The 25140-nt window shown below is 42.7% G+C and overlaps 1 protein-coding gene across 1 annotated transcript; it reads right to left on the bottom strand.

The window, feature by feature from the left end:
• Positions 1–1036: 1036 nt before the first annotated feature.
• On the bottom strand, positions 1037–25140 carry LOC109485440. Its single transcript, XM_019789046.1, has 29 exons — positions 24804–25140; positions 24416–24458; positions 21680–21748; positions 21205–21245; positions 18949–19027; positions 18276–18393; positions 17480–17655; positions 16051–16272; positions 15424–15615; positions 14984–15135; positions 14410–14551; positions 13780–13956; positions 11703–11893; positions 10320–10491; positions 9728–10018; positions 8769–8885; positions 8357–8473; positions 8118–8210; positions 7468–7589; positions 7203–7278; positions 6852–6965; positions 6411–6524; positions 5849–5941; positions 5026–5052; positions 4328–4473; positions 3833–3949; positions 3235–3327; positions 2076–2189; positions 1037–1503 (listed from the first exon to the last, which is right to left on the bottom strand). The coding sequence occupies exons 1-29, from the start codon at positions 24867–24869 to the stop codon at positions 1426–1428; spliced, it is 3552 nt and encodes a 1183-aa protein (XP_019644605.1). The 5' UTR covers positions 24870–25140; the 3' UTR covers positions 1037–1425.

Below are 25140 nucleotides of genomic sequence, written 5' to 3'. Positions count from 1 at the left end.
CCCACAGAATCGGACAGGCACAAGTCTGTCATTCATAACTATGCGATGGATCTCCTCAACTTGATTGTCGTGGTGGCTGATTTGGGGGCCTCCCATACTCTCCAAGCAGCGGTTGGCGTGTTTTTTTTTTTTGGTTGGGTGAAAAAAATTCCAGTGCAAAAGAGAAACCCCGATAAAAAAAGTCTAAAGACACGCTAAAAATAGCCCAAACCTCTGCTTGGCGAGTATAGGCCTCCCGACCTTAAATTCACCTTTCGTGCTCTCCTTGAAGTTGGCAACCCACTTCTTGACAGTTGAATAAGGAGGGGAGTCATCATCAAGTGTCTTGACCGCGTCTTCATGGATTTCCTTGGGAAACATCCCCTTTTTATCGAGATACTTGATCACAGCATGAGCTTCTGTTGCGTCCATTTTGTGATTTTGCTATCACCTGCTCATTTTTAAGGGGCGCCACGTGATAATTGCTGAATATCAAAATTTGCATTTCTGTGAGCAGTGACTTAAGACGTCATAGTATAAGGTTATACCCCAAAATGAGAGTTTCGTCTCTTTTTTCCAGGTGTAGCCGAAACTATTTTGAACAACCCTTGTATTCTACAAATGATACTTGAAAAGAAACATGTTTACCTGTTTACCACTTGTTTTCAACACAATTAAATACACTTAAAACAATTGATTACTAGAAAAGTCACATTTGCAAAGCAAATGCATGATGTTTACCTTCGGATATGGTCTGCTCTGTTAATTTTTACTCAAACACATTCACATACATGTACATATATATGGTGACAGGAGCCTAAATGCCTACTATGAAATTGCAACATTATGTAACCCAACACCAGTTACTATGGTGACAGACGTCAACAAAAGAGGCCATTGGCCAGGTCAAAGGTTAGTGTTTGGAACAGAAGAAGAAGAGGAAGAAGAAATTGAGCAAAAACAATGTTTTCCTTCGGTAAACATAATTAAAACCGGTCATCGTAGGCTCACAGTGTGATATGGTGCCTTAATATCACCAGACAACGCATGGTGCTGCTTCAAACTACATTTATTGGTGGAAAAAGTCGAAGAAAGGGAAGAGAAGTCCTGTTATTTGTACGTTATCAGTTTAATGGTCTTGTTCTGCACTTTATTTCTCAAACCATAACGTTATATTACCTCCTGACAACGTGATCTGGAGGCAAACATGCTGAAAGTTCCTCATTCACGAGTAGAACTTACACCTCAAAATGATGATGAATAAATTCTCAAAGGAAAATATATGAGATATCTAGATGTATAGGTACATTCTTGGGGATCTGTTTAATTTTCAGCTCATTTGATAAAATACTTGGGGGTAAAAAGCGTAGGGCAATGACCTGACTAGATATGACAAAGGGCCAGAAGATATAATTTGTAAAATAACACAAACGCACACGTGCAAGTCTAAGGTATTCTAGTCCACAGATGTCTCGGCCGGTTGGCGAATCTCTCCTTCCATCTGGACCCATCTTCTTCAAGGCACTGAGGATGTGAAAATGGAAGATGTCGGTATTTTTGACATCATGCAAAGCTGGGGTATATCATTATTAGCCTTAACAATAAAAATACTAATGTCTACTAGAAAGTGGCGTACAAAATTTTCATAACATGTATATTGCACCCATCTTCTTATCAAGTCAGCACTGGCCGGAGTTCCGGAGAGGGTAGTAGTATGATATAATGTTATATGATATATGATACATTGTATATGATATATATGATATATATGATATATATGATATATATGATATATATGATATATATGATATATATGATATATATGATATATATGATATATATGATATATATGATATATATGATATATATGATATATATGATATATATGATATATATGATATATATGATATATATGATATATATGATATATATGATATATATGATATATATGATATATATGATATATATGATATATATGATATATAGGATATATATGATATATAGGATATATATGATATATAGGATATATATGATATATATGATATATAAAATATGATATATAAAATATGATATATGATATGATGTGATATACTCACCACAGATGCCACAGAAAGCGTGACAGTTGTCTCTGACGTAATCGATAGCACAGAGGTCAGAGGTCGGCCATCCGGGGTTTGCACCACACAAGTCGCTGCTGTCCTGGCAGGACTCTGATTGGACAAAAGAAAAAGAAAATCTTACCTCTTATTCGTGTTAAAACCTAAATAGGTTTAGGTATTTCAGTGAATAATTTCATCAGGTTGGTAAGACACTGAGTGAAGAGACTCTTTTTACACAACCAATTCTTTTATTCACCAGTCAGAAATGCCCTGAGGAAGGTGACAGACGGTCACCGAAACGTCGGCTGAATAAAAGACTTGGTTGTGTAAAAAGAGTCTCTTCACTCAAGTTTTGGTATTGTGCACGATGGAGGGTCAACCTTTTCTTACATGAGAGAGGGACAACACTCAGGGGTTAACGTTAACTTTTGCCCAAAACTTCAACGGTTCAAGCGGGCTCAAGTTTGTCAAACCATCTCGGGACACTGCTAGTGCTACCGCTCTTTCCCCTGTGTACTAACGGCTCAGCTAGCCTGGGTGCCATCCGATTTGCAATAGGCTCCTTACAATAGATTTTTCTTTATTCCAACATGTAATCACCAGACGTGGTGACGACACACTCAAGTTTTTTCAATTTTATATAATATATTAATGCCGCCACCAACACAGGGGACAAATACATGACAGGACAATACTCATTTACACCTGAGCTAAGTGAGGAAATTCGTGTAAAGTGCCTTTCCCAAGGGCACAAGATCGGTGGCATGTCAGGACTCGAACACGAGTCGCGCACTCTGCCGCTACGCCACATGACCCCACTGATTGTTTGGTCCAGAGAGCGTAAGGAGACCATAACAAATCGGATGGCTTCCAGGCTACGGCCCGTCGCACGCACTCATCACCAAAATGGCCTTGAGCACACATAGCAGTGACACCCCCCCCCCTTCATTTCAGTACCAAGGACATCGACCGTGGACGCGCCGCCACTTTACTCGGGCCGTAGCTAAGCGCTCTCCCGTGGCTCAGAGCTGCGAGGGGACGCTGATTTCTCGGAGATTAAGGGTCTAGTTTGTTAGGCTAGACCGTGTGAAGGTAAACATTATGTAGTTGCTTGGCAAATGTTACCTTTCTGGTACCATCATCATTTGACACTTACCGGTGCAAGTTTCCCCGTCAAACCCATCCGCACACTGACACGTGCAGGTGGACCGGTCCAACACGCCGCCATTAGCACACTGCACGTTGCATTCTGGGAAACAAAATGGCGTATTATGTAGATTGTACTAGATCAATGTAACTAGTCAGCGGTCAGAATAAAAGTTTTAAACAGGAACGATGCGGCCCAGTTATATTACAGAGGGACGATTGTCGTAGATGTCGGTTAGCTTGAGGAATGAATCCACTCTATTTTATATTGATAAATGTAACGTCATACATATTACATATTGTTTTTTTTTATTCAAACATGTAATCACCAGACGTGGTGACGGCACACTCAAGTTTTTTCAACTTATATTAATGCCGCCACCAACACAGGGGACAAATACATGACAGGACAATACTCATTTTCACCTGAGCGAAGTGAGGAAAGTCGAGTAAAGTGCCTTTCCCAAGGGCACAAGATCGGTGGCATGTCAGGACTCGAACCCGGGACCTCTAGGTTACATATTGTTGAAGCTCAAGCTAAGAATCAGTCAATAAAGATAGATGTTAAAAGTACTGTCTGATGGCTTTAGAACTGAAGGAGGATGTACCTTGGCAGGTTGGTCCGCTCCACAGGCCGGCACAGTTACAGTCGCAGGTGTTGGCGCCGTAGTTGTCCGGGTTCCCGCCGCGGGTCCCGCCGTTAGCACATGGAGTCGCACTGCAGCCTGTAGGAGCATCACGGGTTAATATTCAGAAAAGCACGAAGAATTCTAACAACCTATAGGTAATGAACGGACAACCCCATACACATGTACTTGACTTTCTAAATTCGAAGTAACCAATGTTTACAAATACCGGTACAATGACCAAGTGGGTAGAGTGTTCGCCTTGCATTTGGGAGGTCGTGAATTCGATCCCCGGCTGAGTCATACCAACGACTTTAAAATGGTACATACTGCTAGGTACTCAGCATTATGGAAATTATGAGTACTGTAGTTAACACACAACACTGCCTGCTGTAGTGATTTCACAACTGCAAAGGCTATTCAACCGGAGATTGGCGCCAACCTACATGTATGCATCATCTGCTGCGGGAAACTGACTTTGACTAAACTAAATGTCCACAGATACTTACTGCACACTCCGCAGAACTGTTGGCAGTTCTCCTTGACGTAGTCTGTGGAGCACTGGGACACGTACGGCCAGCCGGGGCTCCGGCCGCACAGGGGGCTCACGTTCTGACACGACTCTGCCGGAAGAGAGGGAGCGAGACAGAATTATGTTTTCTGAAGTTTGGGAGCAGTCTGACCAGAATGATAGAACGCAAATATAAAAAAAAAGCTGAGATTTCAGACATGATTGTATTGGGCATTCATGAATGTTTTGGAACTGTATTATATTGTATGATCAATCTAGGAAATACCCAATTGAGTTGCATCACATAATACTACTAGTATATCACTACTAATACGAGCTTCCTCCCACGATTGCACCATCAGTCAACCTCACACATTTCGACCTCACACATTTATTGCCATCCACAAGACACATCATGACCCAAAGGGTTAACCGAGTTCACGACCCCAATACTCCAGTGAAACTAGACCTCATATGGCTCAATAGGTTCCAGTGCGGACTCGACACAAACACATAAACTATCATTTAACGCGACCGAACACAATACTTCCGTCACGGAAGTAAAGGAAACATGACTGCTCGGGGTTGGGGAGATCGGAGTGGTAAAATGAGAATGGGATGACGTAAGTATAGTCAAGGAAGACATGAAATGATGGTAACCAACCTGCAGTACTGTCGTCTGCCCGTTTACCTGAGGTAGGATGGGGATAAAGAGACAGAGGGGTCACCAACGTGAGACAATTGGCTGGATTTGTGCACTCGAAGAAAGGGGCAAGCAGGCCACACAGGCGAGGTTACTGCGCACACACACGCACAGCAGAGGCTTGACAGCTTGGAAAGCTTGGAGCAGAGCAGAAAGTTGAGAATGATACCAGCTTCCGAGCCTTCCTCCGGACATAGCTAAGCCGCCTTCGCAACTAAAAGCTGCACGGCTATCGTTCAGAAAGTTGAAGGATTCTGACGGCACTCAATACCCCCTTCCCCCATATCCATATCGTGTATGCGCCAAGAGATGTATTCAGCATCGTGAATGCCAATTAAAAGCTGCATATCAAACGCTGATGGCAGCTTAACATAGCAGCAGCGATGCTGTAAGCTGTTGGGCTGCTGTTCGGGGCTGAACAAGGCAGCAGCAGCGATGCTGTAAGCTGTTGGGCTGCTGTTCGGGGCTGAACAAGGCAGCAGCGATGCTGTAAGCTGTTGGGCTGCTGTTTGGGGCTGAACAAGGCAGCAGCGATGCTGTAAGCTGTTGGACTGCTGTTCGGGGCTGAACAAGGCAGCAGCGATGCTGTAAGCTGTTGGGCTGCTGTTCGGGGCTGAACAAGGCAGCAGCGATCCTGTAAGCTGTTGGGCTGCTATTCTGGGCTGAACACAGCAGCAGCGATGCTGTAAGCTGTTGGACTGCTATTTGGGGCTAAACACAGCAGCAGCGATGCTGTAAGCTGTTGGGCTGCTGTTCGGGGCTGAACGAGGCGGCTTATAATTACCTTCACATTTCTCTCCGCTGAAGCCCGGTGGACAGCTGCAGGTACAGGTAGAACGGTCCAAGACTCCGCCATTCAGGCACTGGACATTGCACTCTGTTCGTGAAACAAAGGTTCAACATGTAAAATAATATCTACTACAACATCTAAAGTACTTAACTTATAAGGTATCAATGTGTCGTTCTTTCTATCTATTCATAATAACTTTCTTTTTGCACTACAGAAAATCCATTCTTATCTTAACGCACACGTTAAAGTATGCGTATACGTAAGTGTTTCGTTTCTTCACTCGCGTATACCTTTACGCATGCTTTAAGGTATGTCTACCTACCTTTAACTTAATAAAGGTAGGATTTCGTGCAGTGCTATTTCTTACACCAGATGATAACGCTACTTTTCGGGAACTAGGAAAACTGATGTGTCAATATGTGCTGCAACGACGATATAACTTGCCATAAATTTGTTTCACTACCACAATTTCATGACTTTACACGTTTTGTAGCTTGCTCTTAACGGATAGGTCACACCGATGGTGCTTTGTTAGAAACCATCGTGTCTTTCCTACCGTCACAAAGTTCCCCGCTCCACAGCCCCGCACAGTTACAGTCGCACGTGTGCTCCAGATAATTGTCGGGATTGCCAGCCACGGTCCCGCCATTAGCACAGGTCTTCCCACAGGCTGAAGAAGTGGGTAAGAAGACCAAAAATTTCACAGAACCGCTCGAACGTATTTTCCTATCATCTTAAGGGTTTTATTCATCCTTTCTCCATCTACCTTCAAGTACAAACGATCAAAGGTCTAATCGACCCTTTGTGAAAAAGAAGAGCAGTTTAATGGGTGTACAAAAAGTGCGGAATGGAGCGAAAATGAACGATACTGGGAACGAAATTGAACGAAATATGAAGCAAGAAACAAAGTAGATCGCCGATAGCACGAAATACAAGCAAAGGGGAATAGCGTACAAAAATCCAACCAATATCTTTATATGGGGAAAGGAGTACTCACAGCACAGTCCGCAGAATTGTGGGCAGTTCTCCCGGACATAGTCGGTCCTGCATGACTCGGTGGTGGGCCAGCCGGGGTTGGCGCCGCACAGGGGACTCTTGTTCTGACAGGCAGCTGGAACAAGAGACGATAATAATATTGAGATATTGTCTTCAATCAGACACTGCACTAAATGCATGATATAGGCACACATTCGTGAAGTGAGATGATTTGCTTAGGCTTCTTCAGGCGATGCGAGGCAAAAAGAAAACAAAGCCCAAACCAAAAACGACAGACAACACGTCACAAAAGCACGTGTGAAACAAGCCAGAGCTATGCAGATATATCATCATCAAACATCGTGTTTCCTACCTCCAGTTGGCGCAGGTGTGGGTGCGAGATCTGGAAAGAAAAAGATACAGACATGAAGATAAGTCAACAGATTGACCTACCACAGAAATTTGACTTCCAGTTTAACCCTTATAAGATGTAGGGTAGACTCGTGGATGGTGCAGAATCGTTAAAAAATATGATTCCCCAAAATGCAAATGAACACCAGTATGAAGCAAGCTGTGATTCGCAAAAGTGCAAATTTGAACACCAGTATGGCGGTGGTTAATCACGTGAATGACGAAGCTGACGTACTGCAGACACCACACATGGCGTGGCAGTTGTCCCGCACGTAGCTGTGCACGCAGGAGTCCACACTTGGCCAGCCGGGGTTCGCTCCGCACAGCTCGCTGCTGTCCCGGCAAGTTTCTGCATGGAACGACATGTAGAACTAGTTCGCGGGATATCAAAACCGGAAGTACTGCAGTACCATACCATGCCGCTAGGGAGACCCAGAATATAATAAATTTGAAGTCTCGTCAAGACCTACCAACCTACCAAGTTTCATGACAACCCATTAAAAACTTCGTATCATGCTAAACCACATACAAACACTAGTACATACAAATGCTACCAAAAACATACCCTTCTGGCAAAGCTAATTATATATTTACACGTATGCAAGGGCGATCTTTGATATGCATGAGCACATTCGTCCTCTCCAACCTTCTCTCAACCGTGACGGGGGGCGATACCGACTTCCGATCAACTTTTACCCATCGCTGACGTCACAAGTGAGCAAAACGACGTGATCATAACAAGGAAGATCGAGTGATTGAGTTTTCATTTGACATTTCAGTAACTTTTTAGCTGGAGAACAGTTTAAAGTTTCTTATATAGCACGTCATGCAGTTTCTTTTTTTCAGTGCTTTATCCATGAAAAGAAAGCAGATTTACCAGCGCAGGTTTCCCCGTCAAAGCCGTGTGGACAGAGACAGGTACAGCTGGACCGGTCCAGAACACCTCCGTTCAAACACTGCAGGTTGCAAACTGTAAAGAAAAAGAGACGAGACAGGATACAATGACTCTCAGTTTGACAAAAATTGTCACAATTGTCAGCTCAACATTCCTTTTATACCAAAACGGTTGATTATGTTTTCTGACTTTTCAGTTAAATTTGAAGGGCACGGCACTACCTTGGCACGTTGGGCCGCTCCAGTTGTCCACACAGTTACAGTCACACGTGTTCTCTCCGTAGTTGTTTGGGTTCCCTCCACGGTGGCCGCCGTTATAGCAGGGTCTGTTGTCACATGCTGGAAAATATGGATATATGTAACATAGTGGCGACAGCTAGCTATATTACACCATGGAGGTAGAATTCTACCTCCATGATTACAACCAACGACCTGTTACACCCAACCTTTGCACATCTAACTCTAAGTTGTATACAAATATCTAGTGATGATGCCCCAACTGTACTTGGTTCCACTCTACGATAGTTCGAGGGAAAAAACGAATTTTTGAACACCTCAATCCTTTGCTGATAACTCAGGTATTTGAATTCATGACTGTTTGATGGTTATATACTTAAACACAGTTAGTACTTACTGCACAGTCCGCAGAACTGTGGGCAGTTGTCCCTGACGTAGTCGGTGCTACAGGAGTCGAAGGTAGGCCAGCCGGGGTTGGCCCCACACAGGGGGCTCAGGTTCTGACAGTCGTCAACTATGGAAGCAGGAAAAACCCAACACTGTCGTCACGTTTCTTCATTACAAACACATTTCTAACATGAGATGCTATTTAGGAGCTTTATCACATGGACTAACGTAGACTAACATGCATACACAACAGGCATGATCTCAAGATGCTCTCGTAGACGAAGAGACGTCAGTCAAGGGACTTAGGGAATAAAACATCAGAAGTGCATCTAGGCATGGTGCTATTCATTGGAGGCCTACCAAGAGGTAGAAGAATCGTCCAAGATGAGACAGGACGCGTTGCAATATTCATACCTTTTTATATCATAAAACATTGACATTTAACTTGCTCAGACCACGTCATTCATTTATTATTTTTTTTAACGCTGTCGCTCAATTGGCCACTTCTAGGCATGAACACTCCTCGCAGCAGAACTGATCGTTATCAGAATAGTGCCATTCCTTTCATGATCCGCCTGCTTAATATGTAACACTGTCACTTTTTTTAACCTAAGACTTATTTTAGTGTTACCAGTGTCCGTCTGTTTTGTTATCTGCTACGATATTAATTTGCACTTGAAACGTCGTTGACAATATTTTATATACATTTTATGTAATGGTTTATCTCTATTTTAATCGCTTAATATGACGTTTTATACTAATAATGTGATGCCCCAATGTCAATTCAGCCTCTGGCTGCCATTTTTGGGACAGTGTTGTTGTGTTTTAATGCAAAATAAACCATTGATATAGGCATAGAGCTCATTCAAGATGTTTGAAGATAAAATAATAGTAGTTCATTATTCTGGTACTTCAACATTCAGTACTTTTTGTTGTTTTCGTCTTAAAGTATTCATAATGATCGCTCACCATAAGTGGTGGGGTTGGTGACTGGAGCGGGGGTGGTGGTTGTGGTAGTGACGACCGGCCTTGGAGTCGTGGCAGGCTGAGGGGTGGTTGTAGTCTGTGTGGTGGGGCGAGGGGTGGTGGTGGTCTGGGTTGTAGGGCGAGGCGTAGTGGTGGTCTGGGTTGTAGGGCGAGGAGTGGTTGTAGGCTTAGGTGTAGTGGTAGTCTGCGTTGTAGGGCGAGGTGTAGTGGTCGGACGCGTTGTAGTGGTTGGCCGAGGCGTGGTGGTCGGCTTCGGCGTGGTGGTCGTTGGTGCTGTTTTGAAAGAAACACACTCAAGACCTCGAAGCTGACTGGTACTTAAGTAGTAGTAGTAGTAGTAGTAGTAGTAGTAATAGTTTTAGTACATGTAGTATTATTAGTAGTAGAAGTAGTAGTAGTGGTAGTAGTAGTTGTAGTAGTAGTAGTAGTAGTAGTAGTAGTAGTAGTAGTAGTAGTAGTAGTGGTAGTAGTAGTGCATACTATCTATTAATTGAATCTAAACATCCACCAATTACGAGTCAAAACACCACTTAGCAGTGCTAATTTAACAATGAATGAGATCCTGGTTACCTACCCTGTGTTGGGGTTGCGACGGTGTATCTGATCCTGTAGCCGCGGCCGCTGGTCGAGTCGTCACTCTTGAAGAGGAGGAAGAGCTTGTCCCCTGATGACGTAATGGTGCCCGGTGACGTGGTGCCGCAGATGTTCCCCAGCATGACGTCAGACTCAGACGTCCCGTCATACACCTGGAGGCGTACACAAGAGCATGATGGGAAGATTAGGAACCCTCACGTGCATTTTTGTCAGTACCAATGACGATGAATGCCAGGTTACCCAGGTAATGACCGTTGCACTGGCGACATGGGTTCGCCTTGCATTCAATAGGTCATGAGTTCGATCCCTGGCCGAGACTTTAAACATACTGCTTTCTCTGCTTAGGCCACACCAAGTAAATTTTATGGATGACGTCCGCGCGCGCATTGATTTTGGCCTGTTCCTAGAAAAAAAACAAGAAATTCCGCTTCCCGTTACTATGACCAAAGAGTCACGACAGTGCTGCAAATCGTCAGATTGACGTGAAACCCGTAACGCGAAAACAGGACAGGACGACAACTGCTGTTCCACCTGATTTATTGCTGTTTTGATGATGAATAAAAGACTTCTTGCTTATTACACTGTGTCGCCTCATTCGATTTGTGTCCTAACATTTTTCGTCTCTTAGTATATTTCTAATCTAGGCATCTTGTTTTTTAGGGCCCTTCTTGTTTTTTTTCGCCCTCTCGCATTAGATTTAGGGTCTCCAAAGGACGTCATCCATAAAATTTACTTGGTGTGGCCTTAGCAGTCAGTATTTGAGGAAGTATGTGGCAGTACTTACTATTAACAAACGTGACGAACACGCGTTACATTGCAGTACCTAACTCAGTAGAACTACAGTAACATGACATTAACATGTGTTTTCTGTTGAAAGCACTGATGGCCTTTTCAGTACCATGGACAGCATGGAGGATAATAGAACGTAGATAATTGTACGTAGGATAGACGCTTATTGTAAATTTTGAATTCTATACCCACGGACTAGGGGGCTTTCATAAGAAGCCAAAAAATCCAATCTCAATTTTTCAACAATTGCTGACAAAAAGAAAACTCCTCTCCCCACAAAACGCACTCATTACAGCAAAACGGAGGACCTGTCGTCTTCCACTACTCTGGGAAAAAGAATTCAAGCCCAACAAAGACAATTTAGATCTTTTGAGCATCGAATGTTTGTTCAGATTACAGAATAGCTACGTAAAAAAAACTATGCATAGCAACAAGGCGTTGGTTTCTTAGTACTGGGTTACGTCTGGTCTCATACAGATTCGGAATGTGTTCCAAGAAGACAAGTGTTTATTAATACATGCGTGAGTAGAAAAGCACTTAGTAGTTGATGAACTTGTTATTTCTGGCGTTTTACCTTGAGGTAGTCGTAAACACATCTGGAGGCGTACTCGATGTCCAGGTCCAGGAACTCCAGGGTGATGGGCAGCCCCTGGCCGTCAATGTTGTACCGGCAGTTCAGGAAGGGTTCGTACGGGGCGGGGAACGTGGTAAGCCTGATCTCCCCGCTCGGGCCCACCCGGTCGGACGGACCGCACACGGGGTTGGCTAAAAGGGCGATATAGAGGCCCGCTTTACACACACCATTTCTAAGTCGACTCAGCGAAGTTGACTTGAAAAATTTCTGTTCACACACGAGGCTGCAAAGCAACTTGGCACTCCCGTTGTGCCACCCTCCCCCCAAGTCAACTTGGTGGCTCGGTCTTGTCTGACTACTACGCAGAGACACTCAAGTCGACTTCGCCCGTTTACACACGCGAAGCTAGCGGACTCGGCACCCCGCTGGCCGACTTAAGTCTGGTTTGGATACGACTCAAGTCGTCTTTATTAGAATGCGACTTGAGTTGAATTATTTCTCTCTACACAGAGAGATTTTCTCTCAAGTCGACTAGCTCAAGTCGTCTTGAGTTCTAGTTGACTTGAAAAAGTTATGTGTAAAGCAGGCCAGAGTCTACATGAAGACACGTTTTACCTACTCGTTTTCTGAGGCAACTACAACTTGCGCGCTGTCGACTTCTTTCCAAGCACAAGTTTTAGACTTCGACTGATTTTTGACGTGTTTTTTGTAACCTTTTATATGGCTTTCTTTTTTGTACTGGTATCTTTTTACGCCAGTTCCTATGGCAAATAACGACAACTGTCTGGCAAATGGTAACTGCCTGGTCATTTGGTATCTTCTTTTCAACCACCAAAATACTTGCAAGTATACTTAGCTGAGTCGACTCGGGACACATTTGCCTTGTGTAAACAGAACTATCAAAATGCGACTCAAGTAGCGTTTTCCTCACGTTGGCTTGAATCACCTCTAGTTTCGATCAACGGGAGGGCCATGTAGTGATTTTCATGTGTGTAAACACATGGAGTCGATCCTAGCCAAGACACAGCCTCAATAATATTATTCTTGGTATTTGGCTAAATTTTATTGTTTTCGAACCTACGTTGTGTACGTGGAGGCTAAAATATAACCCTCTCGACTCTGACTATTAACCATTGCGATGTTTTTTTTCTGATGCAAGCAGCTTTGGAGGGGTCTTAGGTGCAAGCAAATACATTTTGGTTTACATGTGCGATAGTCTATGCGATTCGTTTGATATAGTTCAAATTAATTGTCGGGTCAGCGATCACGCGTTCAATCATGCCTTTCCAGACCGGCACGTGTACTGTGACTGCCGTGAAAAATAACATGCTTTTAGCCCCTAGCAAAGGGCACAAACACCGGCCGTTTAAGAACAAAGCTTCGTGTGATTAAGCATGACCTCCTTGGCACGCCATGGCGCAAACAACGTCAAACATTATGATGTTGATCTGTTGTAATCTCTGTTGCCCGGAAGGCGATTATACAAGTTACACTCACTGTGCAGAGAGCTGTAAATAATGGTACCTTGTACGTAAACAGGTGTGATAAATTGTACACTGTAAGAGTACGTGGCCACAGACGCGTGGACTTTAATAGAACGTGATTATTCCCCATAGTGACAGTGGCTACGAGGTACCCGTTTACTGACAGATCTAGGTCAGTGTTCAGCTGTTTATAAGGCATCCAATGCAATTTTAGGGCCGCAAAACTAGCAAAAATAGCCAGGGTGAGAAAATCTGCACATTTTCATCATCAGGCATACTCGAAGCGTTTGAAGTAGTCTAGAAACAAGCTATGCGAGGAGTCCCTTTACTTTGGTACCACAAAAAATAGCTAGAACCTTGGCAGACGATATGAAACGAGCAAAACGTTTGCTATCAGCGACATTGCATTTTATGCTACGAAAAAGGGTTGATTTTACTTACGCCAAAAAAATTACCTAGATGGCAAACCTTCATAGACGTATATGATTCAACTTATTACATTGAAAATGAAAGTTGAGAAAATGGAGTTTGAAAATCCAGTTTTGCTGCCCTGAAATCGCTTTGGCTGCCTAAAATAGAACGTAAAGGCTTACCTGGGCACTCATCAGTGTTGCAGAACTGCACTTCAAAATTGTTCCCTTGGCAGTCGGCTCCGCCGTTCGCAGGGATCGGGTTGTTGCACTGCCGGTAGCGGTGCTGAGTGCCGACGCCACAGGACTTGGTGCACGTGCCCCACGGTCCCCACTCACCCCACTGCCCGTCGATCGATCCTAGAGCAGAAAGATAAAATTTCTCTTTCATCCGTAATACATAAAACATAATCTCCAAGCAAATTCATTCGGGGAGCAAGGGAAAATCAAATTGGCCACCAAAGTTACCATTTGACGTATTAATATACTGTATTGCGGCCACCAAAGATCTACTTGGAGATTACAAAAAAAATACATGAACAGGACAAAGTGATTACGAATTCAAGTGATGCAACTTTTATACACACCGCTACTTGTACAGAACAATAAAAAAGTTACAAGGCAATTATAGACAATCGAAAATGCTCTATACACAGAAGTACAGAAGGTGGGACAAAATTAATGTACAAGTATCTCGAATTGGAAATAGCTTATCATCATGACCTGTACTAAGCTTGTAACAGCATAAACGTACATTAAAGGTCTTTCATTCGATGTAAAAACAAAGCATTGGTGACACTCCAAAGTACGGACCTGAAGAGAACGAATAGGCGTTGATGGCGTTGGTTCCTCCCCTGCCGTTCGCGCTGCAGCCGCCGGACGGACCGAGGGACATGTACGTGGTGTGGGCGGTGGAGCTGGAGTAACACTTGCCGTTGTCACCGATCGCGAACACCTGGAACCACAACCATGGATATTATCGAGATGAATATTAGCACCTCTTCGTTGTATGGTTTGCAGGTACTACTTCTACAACTACGGCTACTACTACTACTGCTGCTGCTGCTCTGCTGCTATTACTTCTACTACTATTGCTAGTACTACAACTACTGATGCTACTACTACTACTACATGTACTACCACCACCACTACTACTGCTGCTGCTGCTGCTGCTGCTGCTAGTACTATAACTACTGATGCTACTACTACTTCTTCTACTACTACTTCTTCTACTACAACTACTGATTCTACTACTACTACTGATGCTACTACTAGTACAACTATTACTACTACTACTACTACGACTATTACGGCTACTACTACCTAAGAAAGGGCCACTATCTGCGAAACATTGCCAGAACTCCTCTCTCCACATGGTTGGACGTACCTGGTAGCCACGTGCATTAGCGACGTCGGCGCATTTCCTGATAGCGCTGGTGCGGGTTCTGTAGTTGTCGGCCAGGCTAGCATCAGAGTTCTCCATGGAAGGTACCGGAGGGGAACTCAGGTTGTCCACCCAGCAGCCGATAGCTGTCACGGCTACAACACAGGGGAAAGAAGCAATAGTCATCAGACTTTCCTGTTCAGGGTTTTATAAATTAAAATGAAAAAAAAAAAACATATCCAGAAGACTGTCCTTTGCTATATGTTGAGTTCTAAGCAGAAAAAGTTTTTAAAGCCTTTGGTATGACTCGGCCGGGGAACGAACTCAGGACCTACCGAATGCTGGGCGAATACTCTACCCACTTGGCCATTTCACCAGTATTTTGTATATGCATGAAAGCTATTGGAGTAGTAAAGTATCAAAGTCTACAGGGCCGTACTCACGAGAGCAAGGCAGTGGGCACTGCGCCACCTCAGTGGAGTCTCCCACACAACCGACGTTGTTTGCGTCGGTGCAGAAACGCTGGCGGGTCTTCTGACAGTCCAGGCTACACTCGCTCCAACTGGACCAGCTGGACCAGTTGTTGGGGGTAACGGTAGGGGCCGCAGTGCCGGTTGTTCCCGAGCCAGAAGAACCTGTCAGAAGAGAAATGTAGATTCGTTTAGGTGAAGTTTAGCTATAGTTTAGATCCATTTAAATATGGTCTTCTGCTCGTAACAAAACCGGATACAGGTACAATGTACCAGAGGGCATTTCCTTTCAACAAACACACCTGTTTCAGATACAGCACTTTAGCCACTTCATCCTTGAACGACATCACTACATGTATCTTCCCTGCTCTGAACTCCTATTAAAAGTAGGACTTTGTTGTCCATCATAATCATCAGTTCAACCAATGAGAGAATGGCAATTAGCGGTTCGACCAATGGGAGAGCGGCTGCATGTCCGTCAAATATTTTGCATTTCTACGGTTTGACGGAGGTGGGCGGGGCTACTGGATCCAAGGGAAGGTTGAGAATGCCCTAAACGTATAATAGGCTCCGCCTCTTAGGCGTCGCCAAAACACTGACCTCCTGAGCAGCTGTAGAGCAGCTGGATCTTCTGCACGTCCGTGTCGCTGAGCCCGTTCCTCTGGCCGAGGGCGTCAGGGGTGGACTGTTTGGGGGTGATGGTGGGCTGGCCGTTCTTGGAGAAGGCGTACTGCGAGTAGTGCATGATGGAGCCGTAGTCGTAGGGCATGCCCAGGGTGTCCACCTGGTCCTGAGAGTACTTGTTGAAGTTGTGCTCCTTCCCTGGGGGTGCATGGACACAACGTAGGTATATAAGGACGTTCACAAATAAGACTGAGCATGCGCAATGTGGTGCATTGTGGGTAATTTGTCAAAGATGAAGTTGTATTCCTCTGGGGCGTGGGGGTATAAGGAGGTAAGTTTGGTAATGGTTAACGTTACTTTTATGTGGTAGTGTGTTAGCCGCTATTGGCACATCAACCTTTTGTGGAGTGAGCCCTGTATATCTATATACCACTCTGTCAGATACAGTAACGGTTGACCATATATGTAGCATTATGATAGACGCATGCCAACTAGTAACCTTATCATTTGCCATACATTGTACCCGTGACAATCGTTGTACATTAAACATTGACGTGACTTTATCTAACTCCCTGTGTTATTCTAGCTATTGTGGGATTGTGTCCTAGGTCAATCTGGCAGGTACGTCTGGGAATGTTTGCCTCAACAACAATAGCAATTCATGTCAATTAAGTCTTACAATGGTTACATTAATCATCAAATGCCAAACCATACTTACTTGGCTTTTATCGAAATTGGAAAATACTACCTTTCATGCAGTGTTAGAAACACTGACAGTACGATATGAGTAACGGGATGTCCTCACACAGTATATAATGTATATAATGAATGATATTTTATGGCAGTGTATTCATTGTATTGTATTTTAATGACTATTGTATGTTATTGTAGGAATTTGTATTTCATGTCAACAATTGTTCGACTTTGTAATTTGTATTGCACTGTATTTATATTGTTGTGTTTGGGAGGACAACTTGTAAAGGTGTCAATGCACCTGTTTTGTCCTCCCTTCCACTTGTATGTTTGTACTTGTGGTGAATTCTACATTTTGTTAGCCAGTGTCCTCACTATGAGACCGAAAGAAACAGATTATTTCAGACAGTTACAACAATTTCTCCATCCTTTTGTCATTTAGAAGATCACCAAAAAACTGCATTTCTACTAAGATCACAAAACCCACTAATTATGCAGAATGTGGGACTATTCATTATCCACTGCCTTCAAAGAAGAAGTCGAACCCCACAATAGATAGCGTAGTAGTAGAAGTAGAAGTTTTTTTTTCCAGACAGTTGTTACCTGTCTCCTGTTACTGTGTGATGAGTATTATACTTGATTGTAAAAGCAATTAGCCTTCGGGCATGATTTTGCGAATAAAGTTATTAATAAACAGATAAACAGTACCCACCGTCCTGAATGTTCTGCCACATGACGTTGATGTAGTTGTCCCTGTCCGTCCGCGACTGCTCGTGCCAGAAGCCCAGAGCGTGCATCATCTCGTGAGCCACCGTGCCCTTAAACTCGCACCCGTCCCCCACAGACAACTCCTGCATTCCGCCCGTCCGGCCAACGTTAGACCAGCAGCTACGGACAGAAGCAACATTTTTAAAATCTATTTCTCAACATGAAAAGGTACAGGGCGCAGAGTAAAGAGACTCTTTTTACACAACCAAGTGGTTTATTCACAGCCGACAGGTTGTGAAAAAAGGGTCTCTTTACTCAGTGACTTTCCAACATGATGAAACTATTCACGGAGGTACAGGGCACAATTTCGTGCAACTCTAGCGTTTGCTACTACAGTGTATTAGCCTCGACAAAGAAAGAAAGTATAACTGACAGAGACGAATACAAGTTCTATACGAATAACATTACAGCATAGCGGTTGAGCAGTCCGAGATGCAAAGACAACATATAAAACTATATCGTTCTATAATGTAAAATTGTAAAATTTTGTGTTTTTCAGCGTACAGGCAGGCTCAGTAAAGACAAAAACATTCGGTCACATTGGGCGAAGTAAGAATCTTGGATACGGAACCAGACTTGTATGCAAGAGGCATTACAGAAGCTATGAGTGACGGGGGGCGCCACAAACTTGATCACGTGTGCTATCTACATAACGTGGCGTTTACGGATGGTTTACGGCCTATACCGGTATGCTTAAATATCGAGTTTTATACAGTGTCACGTAGCCCATTCATACCCACCCGCCGATTTTCTTGAAGAGGATGTAGTCTGTCTCCGTGGTTCTCTGTCTGAACCTCAGACACGTCTTGGAGTGGAACTCCTGGATAGCCTCCTGGATGGCTGCCTGCGCCTCGGGAGCTAAAGGACAAGACACAGAGTCTTACTAAAAGAAAGGTCTACTAGTAGACGATGTAATAAGTCTAATTTCATCACAATGCAATCCTAAGAAGAGTTTTTATAAGAATATACAAATTTATCTGAGATAATTTTATTGTTGTAACGTACATATGCTTCTATGCTATGTCACAATTCAATTCAGCTACTGTAAACCGACATAGCTGCTTATTTGTGACAACTGTAAGCTAAGTGTACTTTTTAAAGGTTGCAAAAATTGCGTGTAAATAAAACCATTCTATCTCTGTCTGTCTGTCTGTCTGTCTGTCTGTCTGTCTGTCTGTCTCTCTCTCTGTCTGTCTGTCTCTCTCTCTCTCTCTCTGTCTCTCTCTCTCTCTCTCCATGTATTCCAAAGCTATTATCGGACTATCGTTTCTTATATCGTTTATCCTTTTAGTAACACAGCATAACAAGTTGCACTAATCTCGCAAGTAGCACTAATCTCATTTTTGATGATTAAGCAAGACATCCATACAGATACAGATACAGATACACGTCCAGTGTGGACTCGGTACTCACAGACTGAGGGGTCTATGATGTACGGCACCTCCCTGGTCTGCCAGATCTTAGTCCTGTCACGGATAGCATTCCTCGTAGTCTGGGGAATAAAGTTGATGTTTTATTATCATTGATAGCAGAGATGGCCAAAAATCACCTAGCATTAACAAGAGGTACTACAGTATGTTTCTTTAGGCGCCATTCCAAGAAAGTATAGCAAGCAATAACTAGAGTTCCCCGATCTCATACCTTCGCCAAATGATGTTAATCTTTATGACTGACAAATTATACATTAGATTATTCCCCCCTGATTTAAGAAATAGGAACCTAATTTTCATGAATTATATCATTTTATCATAATCTCAACCAAAAAACAGTCTTATACTAACAAACAATGCATTCTAGCATTTCCTCATAAATTATGCAAATGAGGTCCTGATTTGAATAAATTATGTTTAATGATGTTCACCTCAATTTAACTTTCAAATACCACAAGTATGAAATTCCAGGCAGTTATCATTACATAATTATAAAATTTTCTCATTAATTATGCAAATTAGGTCATTATTAACATAATCAATATTTTCCTGTGTTTCTTTCGTTGTCAATTACCAATGTCACAAGCTTTAATTGTCCTATCATGGAATACAGCTGATTTATAGAATTTCCCCATAAATTATACAAATTACATCCATATTTGCATAATTGTCACATAATTATATTGAGCAGCACGTAAGCTAGCTACATACCAAAAATCACGACGATCCGTCAACCGGTTCTTGAGTTATCCCTTTTTGAATATTTTCAAGAATATATCGCTGCAGTTCCAGAGCAAGCCGCTAGGGGGCCTAAACTCACGTCACTTCTTCCCCAGCACAAGAGCTACCTACCATCTAAATTTCATCACCATAGCATGTCTAGATCATGAGATATCAAAACCGGAAGTTCAGCTGCAGTACCATAACAAGCCGCTAGGGGGTCCAAAATCTAATCATTTTGAGGTCTCATCAAGACCTACCCACCTACCAAGTATCAAGACAATCCATCAAGGCCTTCTCAAGTTATCGTGTTTACAGACAGACAGACAGACACACACATACACGAACGCCCCTGAAAACATAACCTTCTTGGCGAAGGTAATAACAGGTCTGATTAGAATGGCTAGATTAATAAGAATCTTTTTAATACCTCTTTGGAGCCACGCACACATCATTCAATATTTGGTGAGATTTCAGAGTACCTACGTAGGCCTAGCAACAAGGCGTGTGCGTACGCGGTGGTTTCTGAGTACTGGGTTACGTCTGGTCTCATACAGATTCAGGATGTGTTCCAAGAAGACTTGTGTTTATTAATACACGCGTAAGTAGAAAAGCACTTAGTAGTTAATGGATAGGTCATATTACATGTTCAAACAGGAAATCGAAGATTTTAGGCTTCCGGTATTGTACTGGTTATCGGTGAATGTTTTGGAACTGTGCTGTATGATCAAGGGGAAATATACGATTGAGTTACATCACACAATGGATTGTTACTCATACAATCGTATTAAGAACAAATGAATCGATTTCCCATGTCCCAGTGCGGACTCGACACAAACACACAAACTATCAATTAACGTGACCGAAAACAAAACTTCCGTCCCGGGTGTGATATCAACATTGTCCCACGTATAGACCCCCAGCTCAGTACTTACGCGATTCCTATGTGTGGTTCTCTCCTAACAAGTGAGCGTTGTTAGAACAGAGGAGAAGTAGCATGAAGATTAGTGAGCAGATTTCATTCGGAGAAGACAGTTATTGGAGACATATGATGAGTGGTAGGTAGATAGAAACTCTCCAAGCAGAAGTTGGGCTTGGTTTGGACGTTTTGGGTTTTGTCAGGCTTTCTTTTATTCTTCTTTTCGTCGGGTTTATAGGCCAGTTTAAACTAAGAAAAGATAATAAAAAAACGATAATCGCCCGAAAAACGCCCTAAAACGCCCGAAACAGGTCCAACCTCTGATTGAAAAGTAGTAGATAGAAGCAGAGATAGATAGATCGAAAGTCTTAATTACTTGTTAATGATTCAAATAGGGACAATTGAACTTGAAGTTGAAGATCATGCGAGAGCATTTACAAAATGATGTTTGGTTATGACGTCACTGTATAAGCATGTGGGCATATTATTTTGTGTATCACGTGACGTTAAAATTTACCCGGCAACTTTTAGGTTTGACCGTCAAATATGGCGGATAATGTTGACGTCATAGTCACGTGAATGCAAAGACCGCAAACTTACCCAATCAACGCCCTTGATATCACCCTCAAACAGGTCCATGCCTGTGGACGGGCAAACACAACATAATAATCTTTATTGAACAACAACTGTACAATGTACAAAATATGGCATCTATATATTGCTACATAACATACATAGTAGTACCCTGAGACTAATACACCTTACAAAGACTATGTAGTTTGGGATAAGAATGTGCTTTTAATTTGAAGTTAATTATTGTCCACTTTGTTATTTGGGTCTATTGGTAGAAATCGTGGTGGTTAGTACGTGTACATAGAAGATTGAGCATATCAACATATGTACAATCAAAAGTGATTTTAAGTAACATTATATTTCCAGCACAATTCAATGCGATTCTCCAAACGCCAATTCTCGTATGACTGTTGTGTAATATAACAACTGTGCAAACGGCATTTTGAGTAACCCATTCTATACAATGTTACGAATGATCATCAATGTGTCAAAGTCGTCCTACCTTCATTTTCGTTCACTTGTAAGATTTGGTCCATGATCATCATGATGTACTCAGACAAAAGACTGCCGCCTAATGAGATAGAATTAAAAGGTCATTAGCTCTTAGACGGGGGGGCGCCACAGACTTTCTGCAACCTATGATCCACTGCTCGCCGAGTCACGTGTGTCATCTGCATAACGTGACGTCACAGAAGCGGTGGATTGTGCATTCCTTGACAAAGACTTGAGTTGTACAGTCTAAGATTTGGGTAAGTCCAATTTCTTGTGTTGGTCGAAATAAGAGTTTAAACGTACTTCACTATATAATGTGTTTCTCTTCAATAAACATCTTCACATATATGTTACTTGTATGTGTCTCAATGTGACGTTTAGTATAGATGTACATGTTTTTAGTGTTTTTATTCTAAACTATATCACCATATCATAAAGCTAAACACATTCGTTATGCTCGTATGTAGTACTATATTTAGTGCAGAATGAAAACTAGACCACCTAGAAAATGAGACACGATTGAATTTCACCATGTCGGGGCTTCCAAGAAAAGAAAGACGCCTCCTCATCTTTGATGGAAAATTGAAGCTATAGGTCAAATATAGCTCCTAGTCACAGTCCAGTGAATAGCTGATGCATTATTTGACAAGCATTTAAGCATTGTCAACATAGGCAATACATCGGCCATTAGACACCATTATTCCTGGTGTGTTTGCATCTCTTTCCGTTCTGATAAATAAAAAGTTCAGGACTCAGATTTTACACACGATATCTTCTGTCACCACGCCTGAGTTTGCTCATCACTTAAACTCTAAGAAGTGTGGGCGTGCGTATCTTAGCAACGTGTCGAAGACAGTGTGAGACATAAGACCAGAAGATCCGGTCGGTTTCTTCTACAGGGCGGTTTGCGTCTGGTCTGAAATTTACACTGCAAACTCCCGCTCATGTACATAGCTTATCGAGGACGAGTGGACAGTGTTTGTTTTATAATTACTGTGACGGAACGCCGCGGAGGCAAGCACAACTTAGGCATTAGAGCGGCCCGCTTCGCTAGTCTCTTAATCCCGAGTCATGGCTCCAGTGTCTACTATTCTGCTATTAGCAAAGGCAAGATTGACAGGTCTGAACCTTGTATCACGTGAAATGGCAGGGAAGTCATAAACAAGGCTTTCGTAACACATGGGGAGGTTCTTGTCTTTCAAAGGTTATGTCTGGCCATGGATGCTGTACGGACATTGACACGGCTAACCATATATTCTAAGGTTAACCAGGGAGGTTAAAAATCAAGATTATTTTAAACCTCATTGGGTTAAAGTACAGAAAATATTGTATTTACAATGAATGCATATGTCACGGATTGTTGGACGTCCCGGCTGTGTTGTATTGCGTCCAGAACCGAATGGGTTAGGATTAGCTATAGGATCAGGCACGGTTCTGGATAGCCTCCGCGTATCCATGAACATGGACTCTCCAAAACCGTGCTTGAGTGTATTTCTGGATAAAGCACGGTTCTGGATACACTGACAAGGTGTGTTTATATATAGGTGTTGGCAAATTTGGCTCTAAGAATTCCAGACAATACATAAAGACACTACTGCCATCAGCGAAAATTGCGTCATATATTTGTAGCCTTTGAACTCTAAACACAGCGCAGAACACTTGGTGGCTGAACAACAGGGAAATCAGCCAGAACGTATGTGTTGACATTAGCTTGGTATCCAAACTTATTTCAGCTGCCGAGTCTCGAAAAAGACTCGGCAGCTACAGCTAAAGTAGGCTTGGCTACCAGAACACGTTGACATGACTATGGATATGGGCACTTAGCCGTATAAAGTAGCAACAGCGGCGACGTCGTCTGTAACCAGAATGCGCTAAAACGTCCCAAAAAAAAAACAACAACCCGGAGTACATACAGGGATGTAACACAGCGATAGTTAACACTGTATCAATCTGCACAGTATACTGTACTTTAATGGATTAGCTTGCTAGTTGGTTAGTTATCCTTGTAATTGAAATGTTGTTGTGCCAGCTTACGGCAGACCAAGAAGGCGGTAGACATTGAACGCAGTGGATCCAGAAGAACAGTTGAATTCAGTAAGGTCTAAATATCGCCAGTTTTCAACACGGCGTACAAAGTTATAATTTACTACACAAAATCTATCCTTTACGCACACCTTAAAGCCTTCGTAAAGATTGCGTTTCTTCACTCGCGTATACCTTTACGCGTGCTTTCAGTTATGTTTAAAAGATGCAGTGGTTGACCCAAGCGACAGCGTATGATTTATGAACATACGGAAAAAGCGCCGAATAGGGAAAGTCAATACTTAGGCAAAGCGCACTCCCATTATAAATGCCAGTACAGTAAAAAGTGTTTGCTCTAGTGTAGGCGGTTGTCCTGAGTCTACACACATTCTGACAATGGAAAGTACGCGTCAAAATGCTCTTGCGTTGATCATTCGAGTGGTAAGACATTTTTCGCCAAGGAAATACATTTTCAGGTACCTAAAAAATGTAGCGAATGCTGCTTATAGCTTCTATCTCGTTTATTATGAAGTAGAGTCAGATCTAAGACGAGAATACAACCACTGCACGAAATCCCACCTTAAGCATGCCTTAAAGTATGTGCAAAGGTAGACGCAAGTGAAGATACCAAAATCTTTACGCATATATGCACACTTAAATGTGTACGTGAAGAATGGATTTTGCGTAGTGAACAAAATCAGGAAAACAACAACAGCGGACTTACTTTGTAACAGATTATTCGGTAGTTGTACTTGTACTTGTCTTTTCTGTAGAAGGGAAAAAAAGATATACATGTTAGACATCCTCTAAAACTTTTGGTTACCAAACCTGAACAAAAAACAAGTCTAACGAAGAATTGACAAATGTAGCAAAAACACCTCAAAGCGCTGAGTTCCCGGGTAGATGATATGTTGTTTAACTGATGGCTAGGTGTTTATTTTCCAAATGTTGTCCGGTTAAAACAAGGAGGTTACAGGTAGAATAACCTCCGAGATTAAAACAAGCTGACAGCAGGCTGCCAGAAAGGGGCATATTTTCATATTAAAAAACGCTCAAACGAAAATTATTTTCCACACTAAGTTTCTAACTACCTTTCTCTCGCATATGCTTACCTCGACTGGCGATCCCTCGCAAACTACCACCAGAAATGCGACCAGCGCTACTTTGATGCCCTCCATTTTGCAGCGACGTTTGAGTCAACACAGCTCTCTGTCTGGTCTGATTCCCCGAGTCCCTAGCTTGCACCTGTGCGTGTGCAGTTGTCGATATCAAGATAAATCTGCTAAGGAAAATAAATAGACTGAACTCATCGACCTTTGCTCTTGTTTCTACTCTTCTTTGGCGAATATCACACCAGCAGTCACTACGGAAAAAAAGAAAACAACGTCGCTTCAGTTTTCAACCGTCCGACTCAACGTCTGTCCTGTTCTTGTCTTCTTGTCGTCTCTT

Source organism: Branchiostoma belcheri, unplaced genomic scaffold (genome assembly GCF_001625305.1).
Source record: "Branchiostoma belcheri isolate BF01 breed outbred unplaced genomic scaffold, Haploidv18h27 scaffold76, whole genome shotgun sequence".
In the NCBI taxonomy this organism is placed as follows: Eukaryota; Metazoa; Chordata; class Leptocardii; order Amphioxiformes; family Branchiostomatidae; genus Branchiostoma; species Branchiostoma belcheri.
Note: the sequence above shows the minus strand (reverse complement) of the source record. Positions and strands in the feature narration are given on the sequence as shown.

Coding starts and splice junctions, on each gene's coding strand:
- LOC109485440 (XM_019789046.1), bottom strand. CDS start 24,869: ATGGAGGGCATCAAAGTAGCGCTGGTCGCATTTCTGGTGGTAGTTTGC. Junction 14,552..14,983: donor CTAATGCACGTGGCTACCAG/GTACGTCCAACC, acceptor TTGTGGTTCCAG/GTGTTCGCGATCGGTGACAA. Junction 6,525..6,851: donor ACAATTCTGCGGACTGTGCT/GTGAGTACTCCT, acceptor CCACTTCTTCAG/CCTGTGGGAAGACCTGTGCT.